The sequence below is a fragment of the Spermophilus citellus genome (assembly GCF_964194105.1).
Source record: "Spermophilus citellus genome assembly, chromosome: 8".
NCBI classification, from domain to species: Eukaryota; Metazoa; Chordata; class Mammalia; order Rodentia; family Sciuridae; genus Spermophilus; species Spermophilus citellus.
In genome coordinates, this window is record NC_138189.1 from 105226520 (window position 1) to 105253209 (window position 26690).

The 26690-nt window shown below is 34.4% G+C and overlaps 1 protein-coding gene across 3 annotated transcripts in view; it reads left to right on the forward strand.

Annotated features, from left to right (window-relative positions):
- The window catches only part of PPP3CA (protein phosphatase 3 catalytic subunit alpha), a 311084-nt gene that overhangs the window by 235654 nt on the left and 48740 nt on the right, over positions 1–26690 (forward strand). For all 3 annotated transcript variants that reach the window (XM_081303604.1, XM_081303602.1, XM_081303603.1), the window contains exons 4-8: positions 6557–6668; positions 7728–7873; positions 11908–12047; positions 20435–20512; positions 22696–22790. In XM_081303604.1, coding sequence (XP_081159730.1) covers positions 6557–6668; positions 7728–7873; positions 11908–12047; positions 20435–20512; positions 22696–22790 — 571 coding nt within the window. The remainder of the gene's footprint in view (positions 1–6556; positions 6669–7727; positions 7874–11907; positions 12048–20434; positions 20513–22695; positions 22791–26690) is intronic.

Below are 26690 nucleotides of genomic sequence, written 5' to 3' on the forward strand. Positions count from 1 at the left end.
TAAAGAAATGTCATTTCTTTTTAGCCACTCAGTTATGGTCCAAGAATATCTTTATGAAATAAGAGCAATAATTATAGTTGCCTTATAGAAATTTCTAGTCTATAGCAAAGGAATTTTAGTACACTTAGTGGATAGAACGTTACAAATCCTACTTTCAGTTAACGCCCCCATGTGCTTTTTTTTTTTTTTTTTTTTTTTTTTTTTTAATGTGGTGCTGAGGATTGAACCCAGGGCCTTGCACATGCAAGGCGAGCACTCTACCACTGAGCCATAACCCCAGCCCCCCTCCATGTGCTTTTTAATGTGAAAAAAATGATTAGGAGTAAGGTTTTGCCTTTTGTACATTTTTATACTTGGAAATTTGAAAAAAAATTACCTTACTTTACAGTAGATAATTCTATTTCCCATTAAAAGGACTAATCAAAGTTGGTAAACAAGAGATGTATTAGCATGTTTATGGCTTATAACTGAGAGACAGTGTTACCTTTGTAAATCGGTAACAAAGTGCATACTGGTCTGTGCTTGGAATGTGTATTTGTGTGCATATGTGAGAATGCTCTATTTTGTCTTTCTTGGCACCTGTCATCTGACTATAGTAATTTGTCAAACTAATTAAATAAAACAAAACAGATAACCTTTGAGTAGAAGTTCTTCTTCAGCCTCCCATCTGCATCTGCTTTACATGAATATAAATGACATTAAAAATAAAGGCAAAGAGTACCTTGTTTCTTTAATGTTTATTCTTCCTAGTACCCTAAGATGGTGTCTCATACACAGTAAAACCTCAACAAATGGTTATTGAAAGAAATGGTTTGATATATAAATATAGCTGTAAAGATCAGAGTATACTAAATGACATTATGTGTCCTTAAAAAAATAGTAAAAAAGAAAACATCTATTCCAAGAAATAAATAAACTGTGTGGAGGCCTCACAAACATCATATATTCACAATCATATAAAAATGATTCTGTTTTTAAAATTTTATTATCACATTGATTTACTGAACAAGTATTTAATGTTGAAAAACATCACCCTCAAACAGCTTCTACTTTAAAATCATAGCAATTGTTTCTCGATTATTTGATTAACCTAATAATTAATTCTCATGAATTCTCTTTATGTCCATCACCATTAGGTGTAGAAATATATATGTATAGACACACATATATGTACATATGTAACAAATACATACATTGTATTGGAAGTAGGAAGAATATAGAGGAATGTGTCATATATCCTTGATTTCTACAAACATAAATCTATACAGGAATATGTATGTACAAAAATCTATATAGAATCCAAAGCCTAGAATCGGTCATCATTCATGGTTCAGTTATTTGAATGGGTTATTAAAAATTTTATGATAAAGGAGGAACAGAAAATAAGTGTTGTTAGGATATAGAAAAATGAGAGAATAATGGGATGCAGCTCACTGAGGAACTGAATCAGAGAACAAGTAAGATTTTAGCTAGCAGGGAGATTGAGGTGAGCAAAATTCAGAGAAAACCTAGGTTAACCTCATAAGTCTTGGTCATGTTCTTGGGCTACTTGATCAATATAACCATTAGGGAAGGGCAATTAAGTACAAATTTTGTAAAACTTTTATCTCATGTTAAGGTAAATATCTTCAAGGAGAGACAACAACAAAAACAAAACAAAGCCCCCACATAATGGTAATTTGAACAATATAGAAGTCTATTTCTCTAGGAGAAGCCCATATGGACACACCAGGACTTGTGCTATCTCCCATATTTCCCTGGACCTAGCCTCTTTCTGCCTTGTTTCCCTGATGTTCATGACCTCATTTCAAAGTAAACCTCTATGACCGAAGACAGCTATAGTAGCTTCAATTCTTCTGTCTCTACAGTAAATTCAGCAAGAATAAAAAGAAAATACGAGAAGGGTTTTCAGTCTTGTTTAAGGATGTCCCTAAAGTGGCACATATACCTCAACTTGTTTCTGATGGATGGGAATTTGCTGATATGACCACTGGTGATTCCAGGTTTGAGGGAAACAGTGAGACACACAAAAGAGCAAGGAGAGATTAAGGTTTCTGCCATTCCCCTTCAAATAGGGCTTCATAGAATATAAGTAAATAGTAAAATAATAAAAAGATTTTAGTAGTTCTTAAAGTAATCTTACTAATTTAATATTTATATTGCTTCTAAGAAAGATTCCAAAGATAAATGAAATAGGTGGCCCACATATTTCAAAGCTCACCTTCTAAGTGAGGAAATACTGACACTCTTCTCTTAAGAGTGACTATTTTTATCAGTCAAATGATAGAATACTATGCTGGAACTTTTTTTTTTCTTTATTACGGATTAAACCTAGGGGTGCTCTAGCACTGAACTATAGCCCCAGCCTGTTTTATTTTTTATTTTGAGACAGGGTCTTGCTAAGTTGCACAGGCTGGCCTGGAACATTGAATTCTCCTGCCTTAGCCTCCCAAGTGTCCACAGGTGTGTGCCATGGTGCCTGGCTGAAAAAAATTTTATTATCATAATATTTGTGGATTTTAACACCTTAGTTTGTATCTTTTTTAAATATAAAAATTACAATAAGGTTTCTTACTAAATTGGTAATAAAGAAAAAGCACTAAATCTTGTGTTGCTTGAATAACAGCACATCTGGACTTTCTTATCTCATCAACTGTCTTTGGATTTTAATATTTCTTAACTTTCATGGATCTCTATTTACCTTTGACTTTTTTTTTTTTTTTAATTGAAAAATGTAGGGTTCTGAATCTCTGGCCTCAAACCACTTGAAATGTCCTAGGCTTTTCTTAATTAAAGCTTTTTTTAGCTCTGTTTTGTGTTTGTTTTTTAATTTGAAAAGCAATAATCATTAACTTGTTTGCTCAGTAGATTAGTCTACAGTTAATATAGATATTTGAATCACAAAAGTATTTGCAATATTTTGTATTGTGCGTTTCTTTTAATATTCAAACAAAAGATCAAGAGATCAAACAAAAGTTAGTGACATATAAAATGGAGAAATCAGGACATTTAAAAGTTCTGAGATGCATACACCAGAGCCTCCATCATCAAACACTTCTTTAATTAAACTCCAAGGGTCTGAGAGTACAGCCCAAGGGACTTGCTACATACACACACAAAATGACAAACTGTATCAAAGTAAAATGATCCTTGTTGATTAGATGTGACTTTTGAGGGCATTTAAGAATGGTGCAATGATATCAACATCATATTAAAATAGAACAGACATTTATATAAAGTATACTTGCCAAAAATACTTCAGGGATATTTATTGTGGATTAAGGAAGCTAACACTGTTCACAGGCTATAAATGCTGCTGTTTTCATGGTGTAAATTATCTCATTTATTCCTCAAGTTTTGAAAGTTACATGTAAATGCCTTTTGAAAATTACATGTAAATGCCTAAACTCCTTTCAGAAGTGTCTCAACTGAGGTTTAGAAAGGGCCATACATACGGTAAATGCCAATGCTAGGATTCAAAACTTGTCCTCTTTCTACTGGTCATAACATATTCACCGGATGTACCACAGTGTAACACAAAAAATGCACACATCAGTAATGCAGAAAGGGATACACATTGTTGCACTTAGCCATGAATATACTAACATTCACACATATATAATCTGAAGGGCAAAGCATTAAATAGAAAATATTCTCTACGAGAATGGTATTGTTGGTTTAAGAAAAATCCTAAAATAAGAGCTTAGTTTTACAGTGTGTGTTATCCTAACAGGTTTCAAAAGGTTCTTGATTCATCTCAATAATTTAGGGCTACACTGCAGACATTGTTTGGCTGTCTTTTGAGTAAAAAGGACCACTTAATTTAATTTTTACCAAATCAGCTTTGAAGGGTAGGTTCGAATTTCTAGTAGTTTCTGTTTGGTGTATTTACAGACTGGATGGAGATACTATACTCTGAGGAGTACATATAGCTCATTTTATGCGCTCTCCCCCTGCCTCCCCAATTTTCTCTCTTTGCCAAGATTAGAAATCATTTCCCACAAAGTTAGCCCCCAAACAAGCAAGCTTTTGAGTAGTGATGAAAGAGGTAATTTTGTTTTGAGTAATAATTTGTCTTACATCAAATATTCCTCTTTTTGATGATTTCATTACACCACCTAATCTCTTTGATCAAGCATATGTGTATATATAGGTCCACTGGCTGAGTGTGTTTCTCTGAGAACACAGGGAAAAATTCAGAATTGCAAACAGAGGCACACACAGCTGTTTCCTTCCCTGTCATTCATTAGGCTCTCTTTCTATGCCTTATGGGATACAGTGCTTTGGGCTTTGCAGCAAAGCTGGCCCTGCCTGTTCCACTTAACATTCAGATCCTAACCCAGGTCTCAAGCATATTTAAGGGTGAAAAGTTATCCTATTTATTAACTGTGAACTCATAAACTAGAGTGATCCTCAGCAAGCCAGGCAATGCTCCGTGTTTCTGCCTGAGAATAATGAGCAAGCAGCACAACAGAGGATGTTAGGTGACAAAGTGTTGCCACAGACATGAGGAAGAAATGTTCTGGCTGTCTCATCTTATGAGGCATTGCTGTTCCCCTGGTACCCCTGGTACTTCTCTCTATGCATGTCAGACCAGGCAACCGATGTCTTAGAGAAGCTCACTTAACATTTCATGAGTTTGGATCTTGTCCCAAACAATGCACATCTTTGGATTCATTATTGTCCAGTGATGAGGGGAAGCACTTTTGATTGGAACATTTCACAGCTCAGATAATAAATGAGTTGAGGGAGCTGACTAATATATAGCTAAAGCTGTGTGTTTTCTTTTTTATCTTCTTGTTTCCTCCTTCACATTTTCCTTTTCTGTCCTATGCAGTTTTTTTTTAAGAATAATGTTAAAAAGCATAAATTACGAAGCAAACCATTGCAATGTTATTTGTCAAAGCAACAACTTAATGAAGAAAATGATATCCTTAGGATTGCTTTGTTGGAGAAAATACAGAATTAGGAGAAAGCGATGTCTGTGACAGAAAAATAACCCAAAGATAAAGGATGCTTTATCTTTCATATTGAGTGACTCAGTCTACTTTAAATTGTAAATATTTGTTTAATTAAGGGTAAGAATGAAAAGACTCAGTTCAGTTGATATGACTGGTACAACTCATTTACATCTCACTGTGTAGAAAAGCTAGCTAACATTGTGCTGTTTCTACCTGAGCAATTAATTCAGTGAAAATTGTGTTCAGTTTACCATCTGATACCACATGGGCAAAAATAACCATGATTTAACTAATTTTTATTTATCTTCATTGATTATGATAATTTCCTTTTACAAGAGACTGTAGTTCTTTCTTATTTTTTTCTTTCAAAAACTAATGTGCAGAATATTGGAACTTTAAATGGCAAAACAGTTGCTAGCCAGACCGTGTTGTGCTTGGCAGCTCTGTCCACCAGATGTGGAGGGCGAGGGCTGGCAGGGCTCCACTCCCCAGTCCACCCTTGCCCTTTCATTTGCCATGCTTTTTCTTCCATATTGCTGCATTTGTGGTTTAAGTCAGTATTTAGGAAGACACTTTATTCTTGCCACAGAGAATGAGGAAATGAAATGTGAAAAGAGAACTTTCATTTTTGGAATATTTAAAGGCAACCATTTGGAAATTGAGTTATTATCCTTTTTTTTCTTGCTTTCTTACTTTCTCTTTCCATTCTTCTTTCCTCCCTCTCTTTATTCTTCTTCCTTCCTTCCTTTTCATTTGCAGAAATAGAGTCAGCATTTCTTGATTTCCTACCATAGGTACTGTGCATTCATTAAATAATAAGGGAAATTAAATGTGTATTGCATCACTGGAAAGCCGTAAACAGACATGATTAAGAATATTTAGCAGAGCAATTTTGTACCTCTCTTTGCTCAATTAGGAAAGTGCTTCAGTAAGAAGTAATTAAGACTAGAGGTGATAAAGTTATAAAGCCACATGCTAATGTCAAAACAAGATCTTTAACAGATGGCCCAAAAGAAAATGTGGGTTCTAAAATGTGATTTCTCTAGAGTATTAGAGTTTTTTAAAAAAATGTAGTTAAGATTTAAAATGAAGAGATTAAAGATTTGCTTTAAGATAACTTGTTACAGGCAAAACTAATCTAAAGGTCAAATTTTAGATTACATGTTCAGAAGATACTGACTGGAAAGAGGCACACAGGAACCTTCTGGGTCATCATAATCCTTCTCGTACTGTTAGGCAGTATATTTTCTTTCTAGTGTACTTTGATTTAGGCCTCTTCCTCTTTCCCTGTGTTTCTACATACCCCTCCCTCACTTCCCACAGGCCACATGAGTTTCTTTCTGTTGACCTGCTCACCCTGTTGTTTCCTGTGGCCTGTGATCCTCGGTGCATATGTATTTCAAGCACAGGTGAACCTTGGCTTTGTACCAGCTGGGTGTTTGTTATGATTGTCAGTATCCTTCCTAATAAAATCTAGGCTGCGGATCTTTGATCATGAGAATACATTTGATTCATGTCTTCCTGATATGTAAGCAATGGAATGAATAAGTATAATGAAAAATGTTGATGTTCATGTTATTTTTTATTTTTCTCAGTGTGTGCTGTATTTGTGGGCCTTGAAAATTCTTTACCCCAAAACACTGTTTTTACTTCGTGGAAATCATGAATGTAGACATCTAACAGAATATTTCACATTTAAACAAGAATGTAAGTATACTTTAAGCTTCTTCCTTTATTACTATATGTAGTAAATTGTCATTTTAATCAATCACTAAGATCACATTATAATATGATCCATTGCCTAACAGTCAAAAATTTCAAGTGACACTGTTTCATGTTATTTTCCATTTCTTTCTAAGCTTGAACAGTTATAGGAATTCAAAATTTATTTTCAAGTTAAAAATTATTCAATTAATATTCAGATTAATATTTGAGTATATTTGAGAATTCAAATTGATATTTGGTATAGTTGATCTTAAGAGGCAAGTAAGTTTCCTTTTTAAACCAGTTAAGTGTACTACTGTTTGAGACAGTAATTCTACCCTTAAATCTCACATCACTCAAGAAAAGCAAATGGAGGTCAGACAGAACCTCGTTCCTCTATTTTTGAATCTGATGTATACTAACCTCTGTTCTACTTTACAAAATGAGATGGCTTTCTTCTTTAGATATCAAGACTAGGAGCATGTAGTACACCATGTAATTTCATTTTCTTCCTCTCAATTTTCCCCATTTTCCACTGAAGCCTCAATTTCTGTCATGTATTCATGTATTCAATGGAGCATGAAGACTTCTCTCAAAACATTAGATACAAATCAATAGAGGAAAGGCAATATGCAGTGAGTGAGATATGAACAACTTTAGAAAACTTCTTGCCATCGGCTTTTCTATAAAATCATTCAGGAATATCAGCCAGTTTTATGGCCATCATTCTTTTGGTCTCCAGTTAAGTGTGTATTTTTGTGGTGATAGGTCTACAGATAATTAGCCAGAATATATGTAAAAAGTCTCTTCTTTGCTATAAAAAAGTCTTAAAAATTATAAAATATGCTTGAGTGATAAAAATATAAAATACCATATTAAGATTAACATATAAATCTTTAAAAGTTGTGTTTGATTCTGTTTCACAATTTTGCAAAGTGTAATTTTATGCTTATCATGTCATATTGGTAAGAAAATGTTAAAAGGAAACAAAACTATTTCAATGCATTGATACTAATGATGAAACCATGAGAGTAAACATTTGCTTTTTACCATGTTTGAAAGGTAAAATAAAGTACTCGGAGCGTGTGTATGACGCCTGCATGGATGCCTTCGACTGCCTTCCCCTGGCTGCCCTGATGAACCAGCAGTTCCTGTGTGTACATGGCGGTTTGTCTCCAGAGATCAACACTCTAGACGACATCAGAAAAGTAAGTTCTTTTATTTTCCAAATATGATACTTTTGTGTGCTTCTGTAATAAATAAAGGTATCACTTTCCCTACATTCATCACTAATTTTATCTTTTTGAATTAAAATGATTGAAGGTAGTCATCAGTCTCCTCTTTGTATTAAAGTTTTGTTCTTAGAAGGAAGTTATATTTTTACCTAGAAGATTTTTCATCTCTAAATCCTCAGGGTTTCTCTGTCCATGTGGCATGTATCATTAGAAATATAAAACATTGTCCTTTAGATTTTTTCAAACAATCATTGGATATTCATGATATATTAGGCTAGAAATGGTGCTTTGTCTTTGGGAAAATATCACAAAGTTGGCCTTTAAAATGTATCCCTTTAAAATATATCCATCTCTACTCTTTGTTACTATATTGTAACAGACTAACAAAGGCAAAGATAATTTTCCGTTAATTGTGTTGAGAGCTAGCTATGAGAAAAAAAAATGGACTTTTAAGAAGTTTTTTTAAAAAAAAAAACTTAATTTAGCATTGTCTATTACTATTGTTTTAGCCAGAAAGGAAGATTATTTATATTGAATGTGGAAGCATGCTATGTTTATTTCATGAGAAAATGTAGTAATATAACATAGTTTTACATAGCATAAGAATCTCTCTTTTATTTCTTTACTTAGCTTTTGAACATTATTTATTACAACAGTGTGAGAAAAAAATAATCAAAAAACTCCACACATGTTTCTTGATTCCCAAATCCCCAAAGACAGAAAGCAATACATATCTTCTTATATTATCTTAAAATAATATTACCTGGAATTATTTTAAGGTTTTTGTTTACTCTAATATATATGACATTTTATATGTGATAAGAAGACTTTGTTCACTACCAAGCTTCCATTTAGGAAGTCTAAACTAAGATTTCTCTTCAAGAATTCTGAATATTTGACAACCATATCTATTGTCAAAACTTCCACCCTCTACTTTTAGAGACCTAAGAAACTTTCCTTGTACTTATATCAAAGAAGAAAAGAAAGGTGAAAATAATTCTAATTTTTTTTTTATTACTCTTCCCAGTAATTTTTGCCAGAATAATTTGGTCACATTTTTTTTAAATTACTCTAACTGAATCAGGGATTCGCTGAGTTTTGTTATAAATATATGTGTAAATTAATATTTACTTGATTAAGCCTTATGTGTTATAAGTAGACTGTAGCTCAAACAAGTGAGGGCCTAATTTCAATGAGTACAGCATTTTTTGCTTGAATATAGATTTACTTAAGATTGATAGTGGACCCTTGCTTATTATTACTTAAGTGGTATTTGTACAAAGATCCCTTGGTGTCACTTGTTGGAATCATTGCCACTTAATTGTTTTTTACATTTCCCTGTGTTTGAAAATTTCAGTGCTTAATCTCAGAAATCTATATATTGAATAATATTTATCAGTTAATTCCATCAATTGCCTTAATATTAAATTAGTAAATAGTATTTTCCCATAGTGTTTAGTAGAGAAGGAAATCAAAGAGTCGCTTTTCGCATGTTAGTAACCTTATAATCAGTTACTACAATAAGTACAGAATGAAAAATGGAATAGGTCAGAGTATAAATAGCTGTAGTTGTTCTGTAATGGGCTTCAGGGATGTGCATTTATGTTTTAGTTGACTTTATCCAGTTTTATGGACTTACTTGGATGAAAAACTTGCCAAGTACCCTAACAGGGAGGATGAATGAAAAATTCACTCAATTTATAGCCCTTTCATTATCTGAACACAGCTGATGTATAGATGTCTAAAGTTCTGCACCACAAAGAATAAATTAAAAAGATATGGCTATTGGGCTATTTTGTTAAAGATACAATCATGGGTAAAAATATAACCTACAAACCTCTACAACCCACACAAAAAATCATTTCTACGTGATTCTCATTTGTTGTGTTTCTTGAGTAATTTTTCTTCATGAAACTCATGATGTTGAGGAAATAACTTATTAAATCATGAACATATTTAGATATCATAAATCTCTACTGCCAGGAACTCAGTATTCTTTAAAAAGCTTATTGATTTTTATAGAAAAATTATATTTAGGGTAGCAAAGCATACAATTTTTTTTTCTATCAGGAGATTTGCATCCTTAAGGTTCAAGTGAGCAGGTGTTAAAATAGTGTTGTAGATAAATTGTAAATTATACCGGATTTACTTTCCTCCTAGAAAGGAATTACATGATTGTTATTTTTAAAATCAAACACAGGTACATTAAATAAACCTCTGTTTTGTACTTTACTTGGGTTAATTTTTAAGACACCATTACACATTTGCTTCTGGTCCTCTGAGCAATCTGTCTTTGCTTTCTATTTAAAGTGCTATCCAGATATGTTGTTGAAAGGTAATCATGGAGTTCGTGTATAGAAAGTTCCTTTATATATGAAGTTAGCCAAATTCTTCTACAACCTGATGGATTCTTGAAATCAGTCACTAAAGGTTTCATGGTACATTGAATAGTTAAAAAAAAAAATACCTGCAATCCCCAGAATTTACTTTTTGGCGTATTTCAGATATTCTATACAATTTTATATATATCATCAGATTCTAAGCTTTGCCATAAAATGATTTTGAGGTTTGCATTTCACTATATGTCAGAGTTTTTACTACACTTAACTTTATTTCATTTTGTATTTACATATTTTAGTGTAGATGATGTGAACCTCTAGGCTGACTTTATAATTTTTCCAGAGTAAATTCTATATTAGGGTTGCTTTCCCAACCTATGATTGGAAATTTATATTGGTCTAAAAATCTTCCCTCCTCCACTGTTCTACCTCTAGTAATAAATTCTTATTTCTCTGTAAGAAATTATGTATTTGCATGGACAAAGCAATATTTTTCTTGGATGAATTGTTTCAAAGACATAAGTTATTTAAATTTCTCAAACAAGTCTACATTTATAATGAATATGGCTCATATAATGGTTGAAATATAGAAGTGTCTTATTGAATATTTTCATTGGTTGTTGAAAATGTTAAATATTTCCTTATTTTCTTTAGATAATATTAAACACCAGAATATAGAAAAACCATTACTTCATCATCTTGTATGTCCCAGGTGAAATAGAGAATTCCACTGCTTGTCAGCCTAATATTTCAGCTGTCTCTACTGGATTTTTCCAAATAGTCAAGTATTGACTCTGAAGTACATCCATTATTAATGGATTTTCATAATAATTTTATGCATTTTTTCATTGCAATTAAATTATGATAAACTCAAGTAATAGTCTTATCAGATTGTTGGTGGGCTGTAATTTCCAGTTATGTTGTTCATACTTCCTAAGTGCACCTTTTTAAATTGAAATATGACTTTGATAAACATTTATCACCGAAAAGTGGATTTTATATAAAGGATTCAGGTAAAACTGTAATATTTAGAATGTAAGCTAAAGAATGACCCCAAAATTGTAGAATGATTTGATTCCTTATCATTTCTTTTATTTCCCCCTTCCATAGTTGTATGGAAGACTGTGCTTTTATTAGACACCTAGCTGGGCCCTAATGAATTAATATCCATAATGTTATATAGCAAGTAGCTCCTCTTCAAGCATAAGCCTTCTGTTCCCAAAATCCTGTTGTTGATATAAAAATCTAAAGGAGGAAATAGGAGGAATCTCCCAAAGATAATTAACGCTTCTCCTTTCACAAATGAAATACAGATGGAGTCCCATTAATTGGCAGTGGCTAAAACACTCGGATAAATAAAATAAGTAAAGAGAGTTAAAGATTAAAAGAGGAGAGGAGAAAGGGAAAAAGAAACTTTGGGGACTACTGAAGCAGGAGAAAGATAAAGATAGTGATAAAGACCAAAAAGAAAGCTCATCTGGAGAAAGAAGGAAGGAGTCGGACTTGGCGATGAAGAGTAGCAAGATGGGAAGGAAAGAAGGAAAGCAGAGGAGAAGTGAGCAGTGGAGTTCACCTATTGGGGAGAGGCAGGTGGATGTGGTTTCCTCTGGTTTTTGAATTCCAAGTTTCCAAAGATTAGTATTTTGCTCTGTCTTCTATTTTTCTTAGTTAGACCGATTCAAAGAACCACCTGCTTATGGACCCATGTGTGATATCCTGTGGTCAGACCCCCTGGAGGATTTTGGAAATGAGAAGACTCAGGAACATTTCACTCACAACACAGTCAGGGGATGTTCATACTTCTACAGGTGAGGACCCAGGGCTTGCCGGTTGGGACAGGTTTGCCTCAAAAATGCTGGAATGTAGCAGCCATTGGATTCATTAATGACATTTGTGTAACTCCTTTAGGTAACCAGGATAAGCAAAAGGTTCACTTTGATAGTTTGGCTCAAATGGGTTCTTAGCATTCTCACAATGAAAATATAAATAAATGAGTGAATAAATTGATGTGAAATATATATATATATACATACATACATAAATACACAATTTCTGTGAAGAACAGAAAAGGCAGAAAAGATCATGTGATGTGAGAATGGAGAGGCTGCTGAAGAAGATGGTAGGATTAAGTAGAAAAACTGTTCTACTTCAAGAACTCCAGGGGAAAAAAATCCATGACCGACCTTGAGTTTCATTAAATATGCAATCACATTTAAAAATTTTTACCAGTTCTCATGACTTCAATCAGAAAAATAACTTTCTGTTGGTTAATTAAATTACATGTAAGCCATTCATATATATATATATATATATATACACACACAGAGATATATATTTTTTAAGTTTGTCAAGCTTCCTGTATAAATTAAAATTAGTAGCTGGATAGGTACATAGGGAATTTATTTTTAGCACCTTGATAACCAAGTTAAAATATTTTTACATTTGCAGATCTCTGGAGATTTATTCATTCCATAACATTTCAGAACACTTTACAAAGAAATCTACCAAATAATTGGGTTTCTGCATGTGCTCACTGTTTTCTTGACATGTCACCCCAATTTTAGCTTAGTGTATCTGTCTGATCTTCAGTTTCACTAGGATCTCCTGTCTTAGATTTGTGGCTTACATGAAAGTTTAAAGAAGGAAACAGGTTATGAAAAGTTGAGAATTTAAATTCTAGAGTATATCTATCTACCTACCCACTAACTAACTTACACTTTCTTTCCATCTGCTTTCTCTCCCTCTCCCTCCCTCCCTCCCTCCCTCCCTCCCTCCCTTCCTTCCTTCCTTCCTTCCTTCCCCTCTCTCTCTCACTCCCTCTCTCTTCCTCCCTCCTTGCCTCTCTCCTTCTTCCTCCTCTCTCTTTCTTTCCCTTTCTTCCTTCTCTACTCCCTCCCTCTCTTCTTCCTTCCTTCCTTCCTCCTTCCCTCCCTTCCCCTTCCCCTTCCCCTTCCCTTTCCCTTCCCTTTTCCCCTTCTCCTCTCCCTCCCCCACCACTTTACTTTCTTTCTTTCTTTCTTTCCTAAAACCAAATCTGGCATTTCCCCAAAGTTAGGGCTCAATTCCAGGCAGGCAGTTAAGGTAATTGCAGAGCTGGAAGAAGTCTATAAAACACATCCAGTTGCATACCTTCTATCTGTGAATTAAGCAGATATCCTTTGTATAACTTTGATCAGTCTTTTCCATGGTAGAACATTTTGTTTTACATTATTTATATTTATATATAAATATATATAATTTTACTATGAGGGAAAAGTGTTGTTATTCTTCTGTTGATGTGATTGAGAAATTATAGGTTGTAGGTAGAAAATCATACACTGTGAAGGATTAAAAAAAATCTTTTTTATACATAGTAATAGAGAGGTTTATTCTAAACTTTTTTATCCAAAAGTTATAATCCACCTCTATGTTTTGAAAATTTGGGCACCAAGTCTAAGGAGCTATTTTGGACAAAGTGAAGAAACATGTATAATATTTATGAAAAAATCCTGAAGATTCTTTGCAGTAGTTAATTTAGGAATGATCCTTATGTTATTTCTAGAGAAAAGTTAAGTATGATTGAAGTATAAAAGCCAAATGTTCAATTTTCCAAACCTGGTATTAAATCCCCAATCATACTAGATGTTTAAATTACCTGTGTGATACCACTGAGTTGTTCTTTATTATCATAGTATCAAACAAAATACAAACTCTTGAATTTAATAGAATTCTATTCATTAATTCATAGTATGGCATACTGCCATGAGTTTTCTGCATTAGCTATCCATATAAATCATTCTGAACCAAGACCCATACTGAACTTACATAAAGTGTAGTATTTTTACTTTGTGAACATATACTCAAAAATGTGTGTAGATGAGGAATAAAATCTATCAACTGGATAAGTTGATAATTAAGCATGTCTTCAGATTTTATTCTCCACAAAATGATTAAATCATTTCATAGGAGGTTCTTTGAGATATTAATATTTTAGCCATAAAAAATTATTGTGAGGTTGAGTATTTAAATCTGCAGCTCACAGATTCCAACTATTTGCAGAAAAGTCTAGATTATGTTTTGTCTTAGAAAGATAAAAATGTCTTTCCTGTTCTCCTGGAGCTTTTTGGTCCTTTTGCTTTTAGCAACATCTTGAAGATATTGAGGCCTTTTCTAAGGTGATGGTTTCTACAGTTCATCTAGATGGACACAAGCAAGCCATGAAATTAGTAGAGAAACTTAGTGATAATTACCTGTTCAATTAATTGGAGTAATTTACATACACCATGTCCAGATTTATTTTTCATGTTCATGTATAGTTTGCATATATAACTTAACATGCAACCTTATCGCTATCTAACATATTGTCTTGGTTATGATTGACGTTCAAACAAATGTTATACAGAAAAATACATCAGAAGGAATTTTTTAATGCTGTCCATGAGACTTATTAGACAGCAAAGTGATGGAGAGGAAAAAATCCATGGGAATTCTGTCTTTGCCCCCGTGCTACATTTATTTTTATAATCTTAGAACAGAGTTTGCATACTCAAATGCCTATAATGTTCAAGCAGGTAATTGAGCTACTTGAGCAGGCCAAGTGTTAGACTGAAGATGACATAGGAGGTAAAGTATTCACTTTCTTATAAACAAAGGAATACTGTTGGCAGGATTTGGTGCTTAGGTTGTCAATTTGTAGCTCTGCCTTGAATGAATCATGTTAGCTTCTTGTTTTGAGTTTTCCTGCTTCAAAATGAGTGAGTTCAGTTCCTCTAAGCAGTGAGTCTTGAAGGACATATTAACAGACACTGTTAGTATTGAAGGCTGCAGTTACATCTCACTCTAATCACTTCTGATCTCTTGATCACAAATTTCCATCTCTTTACATGCTGCTTAATTTCTCTGCTGCTTAATTTCATTCCCTTCCCTTTTGAAATCCTTGGATTCCTCTTTCCTACTCCCAACTTATTTTCCTCTAATTTAGCAGCACGTGCTGCCTCTTTCTTTGTCTTCTTTATACTTTTTTTTTTTTTTTTTAATTCACATTCTCTTCTAGGAACCTGGCTCACTTGCCCAGGTCCACTGTAAACTCTAAACTCCTTGGTTTGCTTATTTAATCTGTGTCTTGCCCTTCATCTCTTTATCTTTCTGTGCTCCAATCCCCTATGTCTATTTGTCTGATGCAATTTTCTGTCTAGGTGTTCCATTGTCCTTAACCTGCACTTAACTTGCTTGAAGGGGGTATATACTTCCCACTTACTTAATCCCCATGGAAATGCCTCCTGGTTTTTTGGAGGTTTTGATTGTTTAGTTTTAATAGCATTTCATTCTCCCTGTTACACAGACTAGCAGGTACATTTGCCTTTTCTTCTTATATTGAAATTAGCACCAGTCAGTCATCATGTCTTATTAAAACTTTGTTTATAATATCACCAATAACTAAACCATCCTGCCTTCTTTCCCTCCCATTCTAAGTTGTAAATTTGGGCAGTTATAATCTGTTGAAATCACACCAGAGCTCTCTGCTCCCAATTTTATCAGTATCCTCTCTTCCCCTTCCCTTCCTTATTTCTACACTTCCACTCATGGGCATCCTTTATGAGAATCCACTCACTTATTCGGTTATTTAACAAACATTGGCTGAGCACCTATTGTGTATGCCCTCTGATAAGTTGTATAGATGTTCAGAGTCTCTGCCTTTAAGGGAATGATAGTCTAATAGCAGAGAGCAAAAAGCAAAAACATACCAAGTGCAAGATACATAGTGCCATCACAGGTGTGCAGGCCATTACACACATGCATGCAAATACGGAGTTAGGAGTCTTAACCCAAAGACAAGGTGGACTAGGGCTTTAGGCCCAGGTGTTACCAGAGTTTGAAAGGATGAAGAGAACATATCCATCCAGTCATGGAGGGGAGGCTCTTACAGGCAAGGAATGTGGGGGAGTTCTGCAAAAATGGCCACTTGAGGGGCTGGGATTGTGGCTCAGCGGTAGAACGCTTGCCTAGCATGTGTGGGACCCGGGTTCAATCCTCAGAACCACATAAAAATAAAGGCATTGTGTTGTGTCCATCTACACCTAAAAAATAAATTAAAATTAAAAAAAATGGCCACTTGAGTTGTTTTACTTCACTTCTATTCCCAAATTACATTTAGCTGCTTTGTTGTTCACTGAAGCTGAGCATTCATATGACTAAGCTGTTCTATTTTTACACATAGTAAACATATGTACATATGTGTACCAAGTTACAGCATGAATAATAAACTTTAATATTTATATTAGACTGCACATAGCAACATGGATGAGTGGCACAAGTATAATTATGAGCAAAAGAGACCAGGTACTATTTACTAATGTACATGTTATATGATTCCATCCAAATGAGCTCAGCATCTGAGAAAGCTAATCTATAATGTTAAAAGCCAGATACTTAGTAAGGAAATAATTATGAAGGAGCGGTGAGTTTCTTGGGTTCGGGTTATGTTCCCTGTCTTCATCTGAATATTAGTTACCAGGGTTTCCACTCTGTGGAAGGTTATCAAGTTGTAATCTTTTGATTTGTGCCCTTTTCTGTATTGGTTTTTTACTTTAATAAAAAGTTTGCTGTAGGGCTGCAGATGTAGCTAAGTGGTAGAGTGCTTACCCAGCAAACACGAACCCTAGATTGAATCCCTAACATCATAAAATAAAATAAAAAGTTTACCTTCAATAAAGATTGCTTGCCACTCCTGAGGCCGCCTGCAGCCAAGTATAAGCAAGGACTTAAGCTCTGCAGAAGCCTGGAAGGAAAAGTTGGAGCCCTAGTGGGTAAAATCAAATTAGTTGGAGAACCCTGGGGCAAAGAAGAAATACAGCAAGCACTAGAAAAAGATAGGCCTGACAGTGTCTTGGAAGACTCAGATCATCCAGGGCTGAGTGCCCACCTACAATAGATATCAAGAAGCAGGTGAGAATGCAGTAGGGCTGGGACAGGTTGAGGGCACCTAGGAGGTGGAGGCTGCCAACGAGGTACCTTGGAAAGTGATTGCAGCCTTCCTGCCTCTGCTTTGCTGAAGCATCAGGCAGGAGAGAAACCCTTTGCACCTCTCACCTGCTTAAGTGCCTCTCTTGAGGTTACCTCCCCAACTCTACTTGAGCTCTAGTAAGCTGACAGATTGTTGCCAACTGTTTAGGTGGGAAGAGTGGGAAAAACAGTTCATCCCTCTCTTAAGACACTCACTATTGCTGAGGGCAGATATGTGAATATATTTTGCATCACAACATAAGTGATACCTTAGATCTGTGCATTATAAAAGCAGAAGATGCAGCAGTTCTGCACTGATTGGGATTGGGGTGTGGGGGCTTTTGGTGAAGGCTTCTCCAGTGAAAAGCATCATTTCACCAAAGAATTCACCTTTCAAGGAGAAAAAAATGCACATGGAGTGTCTACAAAGATATAACCATAAAACCACATCCTAATAATGCCTGCTGGGTAAAATCATAAAGTCTTCAATCTGAGAGGATTAATTCAACATCAAAACTACAGTTTAATATGCTGTAGAAAAAAAAAGAGGAGAACAAACAGAACAAAGCTAATATAATGGAGCTATTTGCTTAGTACCAACTCGGTTTTCCTACTATTTTTATCACATTTTTCTCTTTTCTGCCTTCTTCACCTTTGTTCTTACTCAGTCCACATTCTGTCTACCCCTTCTGGATAAGATTCTACCCCTTTCCCATCTACTCATTCACAAGGATCATTTCCTTGAAGATCTCACATAAAGGAGATTTTTCATGAACAGTTCCCTGATTAACTGAAGAATCAAATGCTTTCTTGCTTCATAATGGTTTTATAAAACTTGTGCTATTTTATCTTTATCTTACACACATTCACACACACACACATATATATATATACATATACATTTATGAAAAGCCATATATTTTATTACATATAAATACATGGATTTTCAGCTTGAATCTTTTGTTTTGTGATCATTTCCTTTAAAAAAGCATAGAAATGTTGTAGAATGTTTTGGTTGTTTTTCAAATACTATTTAAGATTTTAATGCACCCTTGGCAAGTATTTCATCAGTAATGGGAATCTAGGGGATACTTGATTATTTTCTAAAAATTATTTAGGATAATTCTTTAAAAGCTTGAGCATTTAATTATGCATGTTTTTAAATTTATAATTTTTTTCTTCAAAATGAGTTTTTTCCATGTAAATAATAGAAGTGTACCTTATATAATACTATTAATCAACAAATTGCTGCTTAGTTAATTTTATTTTTTGTCAGGTTTCCATTCAAAGTCATATTTTTTTCATGAGGAAAAACACAGTCTAAACATATTATGGTATCAAAATTAACATGAATAAAATATATTGAAATTATATTTTCATCAGAGGAGTGTAAATTGTTTCAAAAGGCAGGAGTGGGGGAGAGCAAACCAAGCCATTTTACACAAAGGCAAGTGACAAACCAGGCAAGCAGTCCCCATCCAACAATGTAACAAGACAATACACTGTTTTATAAAGCCTCAAAGGCAGCAGGACTATAAAGCGCTCAAGAGACGGGGAGGAACATTCATTTAGAACATACTCAATGACACTCCTTAGCTGGGCATTTATAGCTAAATATGTACCAAACAAACATGCTGTTTTTGAAAGGCCAGCCATTGTCTCTGAAATAAAGATTTATTTTCCCAACTTATATGAAAAGGGTAGAGACTCACCTTTTCATTAAGTAGAACAGACTTTGAAGACATGGGTTAATCAGTTCCTGGTCTTAGATACCAGATGAGCACATTCCCACATAGAGGCATAGGCCATCTTCACCAGTCTCTCAGACATACTCCTGACTAATTAGGTGGATGGCTTATTGACCAGGTGGACCTGGAACAGCTAGGAAGTGGGGGGCTCATGCATATCTCCTTTTTTTCTCTGTCTTGCAACACACACACAGATGTGCACAGAAATCATTTTCAGCATTTGATCCCATTTTTGTTAAAGAACTGAAACTTTCTTACAATCAATTGATGTATAACTCTGTGCCATCTTAGTGGTATTTTTTTTCCTATTGATGAGAGAATTTATACAAATGTAGCATAGAAACTACATTCATCATTTTTATGATAAATTATTTTAGTAGTATAAACAGCTAAAATATTACCACAAAGTGCTATTTTATAATTGATGAATGCTGTCTATCGTATGTATAAAGTAGGTTTTAGTAAATATCTGCAGTTTGTTTATGAGTATTGGTCTTGAATTGTCAAAATTCATTTTTATAACGCACATTTATCTCATTAAAAACTCGTACAGCAGAGATATTGTGATTGTAAAAAAGGTTTCTAAAATTTTAATTTGTAGTTTCAATTTCACTTATAATGGAGTCCTTCGAGTTTGAAACTTTTAAGGCAAACATAATAATTGTATATTGGATATATTTACTAAGTCAAGATAAATAAGTTTTGAGATGAACTGCTCTTGATAATATATAATGTACAATTTAAAAATCTTGTGAATGTCTATAATTTTATTTAGATGTTGCCACAATACAGTCAGCTTAATGTACCCACAATATTAGATCAGCCGAATTTGATTTCCTAGTACACTTACTCTCCTGCATTTCCTAGCTCACTTTTCTGTTGCACACTCGTGCATGCAAGCACATGTACAAACGGTGTCGTGTTTGGGAATATTGAGGTTTCATTCTCGTGATATATTTATGTTTCTGTTTACTTTGTATTTAAATGGAAATTTATAAAAATTGATCATGACTGAGAGTGAACACTCCACTGTTATTTTTTTTTATTTAAAGAGAGAGTGAGGGAGAGAGAGAGAGAGAGAGAGAGAGAATTTTAGTATTTATTTTTTAGTTATCGGCGGACACAACATCTTTGTTGGTATGTGGTGGTGAGGATCGAACCCGGGCCGCACGCGTGCCAGGCGAGCGCGCTACCGCTTGAGCCACATCCCCAGCCCCTCCACTGTTATTATATAATGGCCTGGTTGGTTTCGTTTGCAATTCACATACATCCCTGTTTGATCATGATTACTGCTGTAGGTGCCTTTTCTGCCATAGAGACAAACTGTCCTTAGAGCCAAGAAGCTTGTTTCAGGAATGGTGTATGTTTGATTATGCTCTATCAAACTGGTCTGGATATCAGAGGTGAATATGGGACTCCTGATGACTTGATAACAGATACTTCTCTTTTCTTTTTGTCTCTGACAGTTACCCAGCTGTTTGTGAATTCTTGCAGCACAATAACTTGTTATCTATACTCCGAGCCCATGAAGCCCAAGATGCAGGGTAAGCAGACTTGAGGATTTGGGAAAACTGTACATTGCCCCTTTCTGAAAACTTCCTCCTGTGCTCAGGCCCTGTGGATTCCCTTTTGCCAGACTCACTCCCAGACAGAATTAGGTCTTAAAATGGTCACTGACAAGGCAGGTAGGGCAGAGTCCCTGGTGGTAAAGCCCCTTTTAAAGTTCTTCAGTCTTTAGCTTAAACAAGTCAATTTTCAGCTTTTCTAAAGTACTGTAAGGCAACCTCCTCCCTTATTTCTCCCAGTTCCTACTTTGACCACTGTCTTCTAATTGAGTAAATTACCAGCTACGTTTCAGTCTTGGTTGGCAAGACGAATGAGAATCTCATGTATATATTTAAAATATATTGCATGTTATATTTTTGTTTTAAAGAATGCTATTCCTGATCACTGTAGAGCTCTAAAGGAAAAAAAAAACCATATAGCGACATTTAAACAAAGGAAAAACTCATATGTTCTAAGCAAATAATTACATAAAATTGATTTTGTATTGATTGGTAAATTTTTAAACCATAGATCAATTTTCAGAGTTTAGAAAACTAAGAAATGTCAAATATGTTCACTTCAGCAGTTCATTAAATCTACAGGAGGAAGAAATTAGCATAACAAATTTAGGATTTGACTTTGAATACCCTTTTCCATTATGCTCCACAGAAAGGCATTGTTTGCCTTTAAATTATTAAATGCATTCATTCATATTTTCGATATTGGATTTTACAACTTTTCTAAAATTGACAACATAGGATACCTACATTGTTTCTAAGAAGGCCCCCATCAAGTATGCTCCAGGAACAAGGCAGAAACTTTAAGTTCCTTTCAAAGTTAGCTTTTTTTGAAGCGTTTCATCAAGAGAGAGAAGAACAATCAATTATCTTGATAACCATTATACTTTCAGAAAGTTGCCAATATTTTTGACATAAAGTAGTCCAATAAATAGAGCAATATACAAAGACTTGCCACTTATAACCAGGCCATTTTTTCTATAAGTCTTCAGTATTATATGAAGGTTATATATAAGCATTTTGCTTGGACTGAGTGATTTCTTTTCAAAGAATATCTGATTAAATTTTTGGAAATTTATATCTGATTAAATTTTTGGACATCTGTAGACTGTTTCCATTTTAGAATTTTATTTATTACCAAGCTTTGCTGGTGTCTGCAAGTTAAAGATTATTGTCTCAGCAGGGTAATATTTAATCAATCAGTACTAAAACAGACCAGCTACAAGAACTTTGGAAATAAACCAGCAATCCAGTCACATTTTTCTACTAAAACAAAACTAATTTATAAAATAGCACTCTACTTCTCAAAAAATCAGGGCATCTTTTCCATCAGGGCAAAAAAGAATCTCATGAATTCTATGAAATAGATTTAAGGAATACCCACTTAGAAGCATGGCTAGAAAACAAAATTGTATCATTTTATTGCTGTCTTACATTTGTTATTTCTGGTAGATGAACTGTGCCTTATATAGCTTGGTTCTTAAAGTAGTTCAGATAGTACCTTTTGATAGATAGGTAGCCATTTTAAAATTTATAAATTTAAAAAGATTTGGATTTTTTTTTTTTTTTGAAACTGTTCAGATATACTATTTTTCTCTGAAGAAAACAACTAGTAAAATCTTCTTGAAATATTCTAGAAGCATTTTATGGAACTGAGCTTTGTCAAGGGGAAAAAGATCAGTGTGAAAGACAGTAGTAACACTCTTAATCCTAGCACCTTGACTTTCTATACTGAAGCTGGCTATGTGTACTTGACAACAATAAGAAACAAAAACTGGATGACTTATTCACAATTTCCCCAAGGAGAGATTCATCAATTGCTCATTTTCGATAAAAAGTCCTGTTGATATTAATTGATTCACACAACACATTTTTAAGTAAGCAAATAAACTGTGGTTTTCCACAAAATCCTGTCTTCCCCTGAGGTTTGCTGAATTTAGAACATATCTGTTTGGAAATTATACACGATTGTATGTTTTCATTGTCAATCCTGAAGTGGATTATAAGAGACTTCAGAGAGAAAATTTTATTTAGTATTATGTAATTGAATCCTTTTTGAAAGATAGAACTTAAATTCATTTAAATTTCTATTTCCAAATCTGTAATTTATTATCACCCTTTTTGCACACTAACCCTTTTTTTAACTCATATTTGCTGTTTTTTAGGTATCGCATGTACAGGAAAAGCCAAACAACAGGCTTCCCTTCTCTAATTACAATTTTTTCAGCACCAAATTATTTAGATGTATACAATAACAAAGGTAAGACCTTTTTAAACTCTTCTTGTGGTCTTGTATAATATGTGCAATTAATCTTTAACTTGCCTTATTTTGGTTTGGCTTTAAGGATTTTTAACCATTTATTTTTTTCTTACTTTTTCAATTTTTGTTTGATGCCAATTTTGTGATTACACATGGAGACACATTTGACTAGTGGTGGGGTCCAGGCACTGGTACCTTTAAAATATTTTTCAAGACATTTCTAAAGTCTGTAAAGAATATCAGCTGCCTTAAAAAACAATGAGAGGTAATCTAATATCATGGTCCCTAAACAGGGTATGTATTTGAATGAGAGTAGTGAGATCCTGTGTATAAATGATCAGCAAAAAAAGTGTGCAGCTTAAAGAAACTATAGCTTGAAATTCAAGTTCAAATTGTATTTATTGAGCACCTACCAAGAGTCTTCTTTCTAGGCAAGTTTGGGTTCATTTCTTAAAAACAAAAATTAAAAATAAGTAAAAGTAAGCTCCAAGGTAAATATTATAGCCAAATCTTCCCCTTTTTGATATGCAGAATCAATCCCTGTGGTTAATTGCCTTGCCTGAGGTCACTCATTTAGAAAGTAATGAACTGGGATGAAACCTAACCATAAAGTTCAGTGACCTGTACTTGCTTTCTGAAATTCCATATTCAGTATGCCTGGAAGTGGTGAGGGAGAACTGGGAAACAAGAGGACATTATTTACTCACTGTAGATAAAAAAAATAAAAAGCAAGGGATCCATTATTACCCTCTTTCATAAAGGTAGTTTCTTAATTTGGAAATCATGGTATTGTAGGTATGTCAGGATAGGTGATCAAATGCAGAAGTGACATGACCTCTAGTTGATATTGGTTTGCACATTACACGGGTATCAAGTCTGAGTAGAACTTTCAGAGATTAAGAGAATTGGAGACCAGAAGGGAAAACTCAATCAACCCATAGTCCAGGAAAAGCAGAAAAAGGTAGTCTGGTTTCTGAGTCAGTCTGAAAACTCCTATAATTAGGAACCATTCCCATGCATAAGTCAGGTATGATGGATGTCTTCCTGTCTTGTGTCCAGGATGCCTAATAGGGGCTTTCACCTCCAGTATTCCTAAGTGCCTGCTGAGTGTTCTGTCTTTAATAGGTTGTTGCCTCGGTTTCTGGTGTTCCACTTTCCCTGTCTAGTACTTCCCACTTCCTCTTTCTCAGTGATAGACCTTGACCTTCATATATTCGGGAGCTCTCAGGGATCTTCCCACAAAAGGCAAATCTGGTGTAATCACAGTGCTGCCCCACCTCTCCTTCTGTTCCTTACTTCTCCCTCCACACACTTGCCCTTTCCTACAGATGGAGCCTACAACCCTCCCACTCCCTTCCCAAGAACCCAGAGAGAGACATCTGCTGAATGGAGTTTTCCATCACTCTACAATCTTTTTCATGACTATATTGACAGTTATGGCCCCCTTTTCTGTACTCAGGAGCATAATTATCAGTAGACACAGTGCAGTTTCTGTCACACTTGAGGTGGCAGGGAGCACAAGACAATTCTAGAAATGAGGTGCTGCCTCTTGTGGCAAGAAGTTTGCAAAGTCAAATAACATGTGTCCTCTGCATGCCATGTGCTTGTAAGGCAATTGATAAAGCAAGATTTTAGTGGCTTATATTTTTAGTAAAATATAAGACATAACGTGATTTAGCTGAAATCAAGGGACTCAATATGAAATACATTTGATAAGGGGTAATTTTCTGGAATGGTCAGAGAAGTCCTTGTTTGAGATAAAATATGACCTGAATCATAAATATTGGCCAGTGTTTGGTGAGAAAGAGGAAAACACAAAGTCAAAACAAGTGATTTTTTTTTTAAAGCAGCAAATACTTTGTGTATAAAATCAATTCCCAGGATTTTCAGTCTTGCTCTATAGAGGGCACCTGAAGTAGCACCAAGCAGTTTAAGAACTCAGTAGGTCGTATTACACATCCCATCAGGATCCTATAATTTATCTTAGGTGTGTAAAATATGAACACAAGTTTTTATTATTCTATGTCATTTAAACTGTGTTCTATTAAACCTAGGGAAAGGAACACCCAAAAAGTTATGTTCTTTTCAGAGACTGATTGCTAAGTTGCACGTACAAACAAGGTTTCTAGCAATTAAACAAAAATAGAATAATAAAAATTAAAATGGGATTTTATTCCATAAGAATGGTCTTGCCTCTTTTTGTTATTTCTAATTGTAGGTAATATGATTTTTGTTAAGACCAAAACCACTTGTCACATATGGTGTATGTTGCTTCTTTGTATATGGTTCTGAGATAACAAGGTAGGAACTTAAAAACACATGTGTTTTTAAACACACACACACACACACACACACACACACACACACACACACACAGGTATCAGGGCACAGCTATCTTTGAGACTGTGTTGTTCTTTTATTCTTTCCTCTTGCCTTAGGGTAGAGCAGTCTTTTAGGAACGAGATAGAAGTGTTTCATTTTGGGAACCTTTTCATAAAACAAGAAATTCTCTCAAGAGAAAAGGATAAACTGATAGGAAAAAGAAAGACATATTCTTCAGTTAGAACATAGTTTCAAAAGACTTTTGTGTAAATTTTCTGAAGCACTTTAAAGCTATTATGCTAACAGTGTGTACAGTATCGGGAGTGGGAGTCAATTATTCACAGCTAAAGTGAAGATTATTCTTTTTGAATAAAATCAGTGTTAACTAGAATATTAAAAAGCAGTGCAATGAAATTGGGTTGTGAGATCCTCCAAAATACAATTAATAGAAAAATAACACTGAAGAATCTCTGAGTTAAACATGTGATTCTTAGAGATGGATGACCATAAAGGATTCTGGAATTATAACCCAATAGTTATGTTATGGTTTGATTTGTAAAGCTCCTGCAGATTAAGACACAAGTGACTCTGTCTCTGAAAAAATAAAAGTATGTTTGTTCTGCCATCTTAATTAAAAAGAGTAATAGTTGTGATCAGATGTGTATTTATATATCCAATAGTTCTGATTAGTGGTCCTTAATGGCTTATAGCTAATAAGAAATGCTTGGAAAGTGAGGACTGAGTGTTCCATCTCTTGGTGAAGCCCACATTAATTCTGTCAGCTCTTATCCTTTGCAGTCTGCCATAACATAATTGTTTTCTCACTGGTCTCCCTGCTTCTGTTTCCTCACTCTGACAACTGCAAGATGCCAGGGCAAAAGATGTAGGTTTGAATCACATTAAACAAATAACTCATTTAGATTTATTGGATGTGCACTGCTATCTCTGTAAAATGAGGGAAAAATGTTCTTTTGTGACTAATACATGGAATTGCTTTGAAACAAAGTGCTGTGCAATATTAAGATATTATCATCATTGAATATGTTAGGTTATTATTATGCCACATGTTAGTTCAGGGCTTCACAAAAGCTGGCAGGAAAAGACTGCTTCTCTTCAGCTTTTACTTATCATTTCACTATATATTATTTTACCTACCTTATGACCTCCCTCTTCACTTCTGAGTGAACCCTTTTCAGTAGCCAACTTGTTCTGCTCATTTCCCTCAACAACTTTTGACTTTCCATCTCTCCACACCTTGGCCCACATACTTCTCTCCATCTAAAATGCTTGACTTGCACCCTGCCCATCAAGGTAGATTAGACCCTTTCCATCTCTGTTTCCATGAAGGACCCCCTTTGAATGTTTTCAATGCCAGTCATTTTTTTTCTTATACATATCATATATTTTTAGATAGCTTTCCCATAAATTTCAGTTACATGCCAATCATTTATTTATTTTTTTATTTGAAATATGAAGCTTTTGAATTAACATTGTACATGGTACATTGATATTGTGAAGCCAGACTGCATACATTGTACCTGGTAGGCAGTCGATACATGAATCAATTGGAGCATTTTT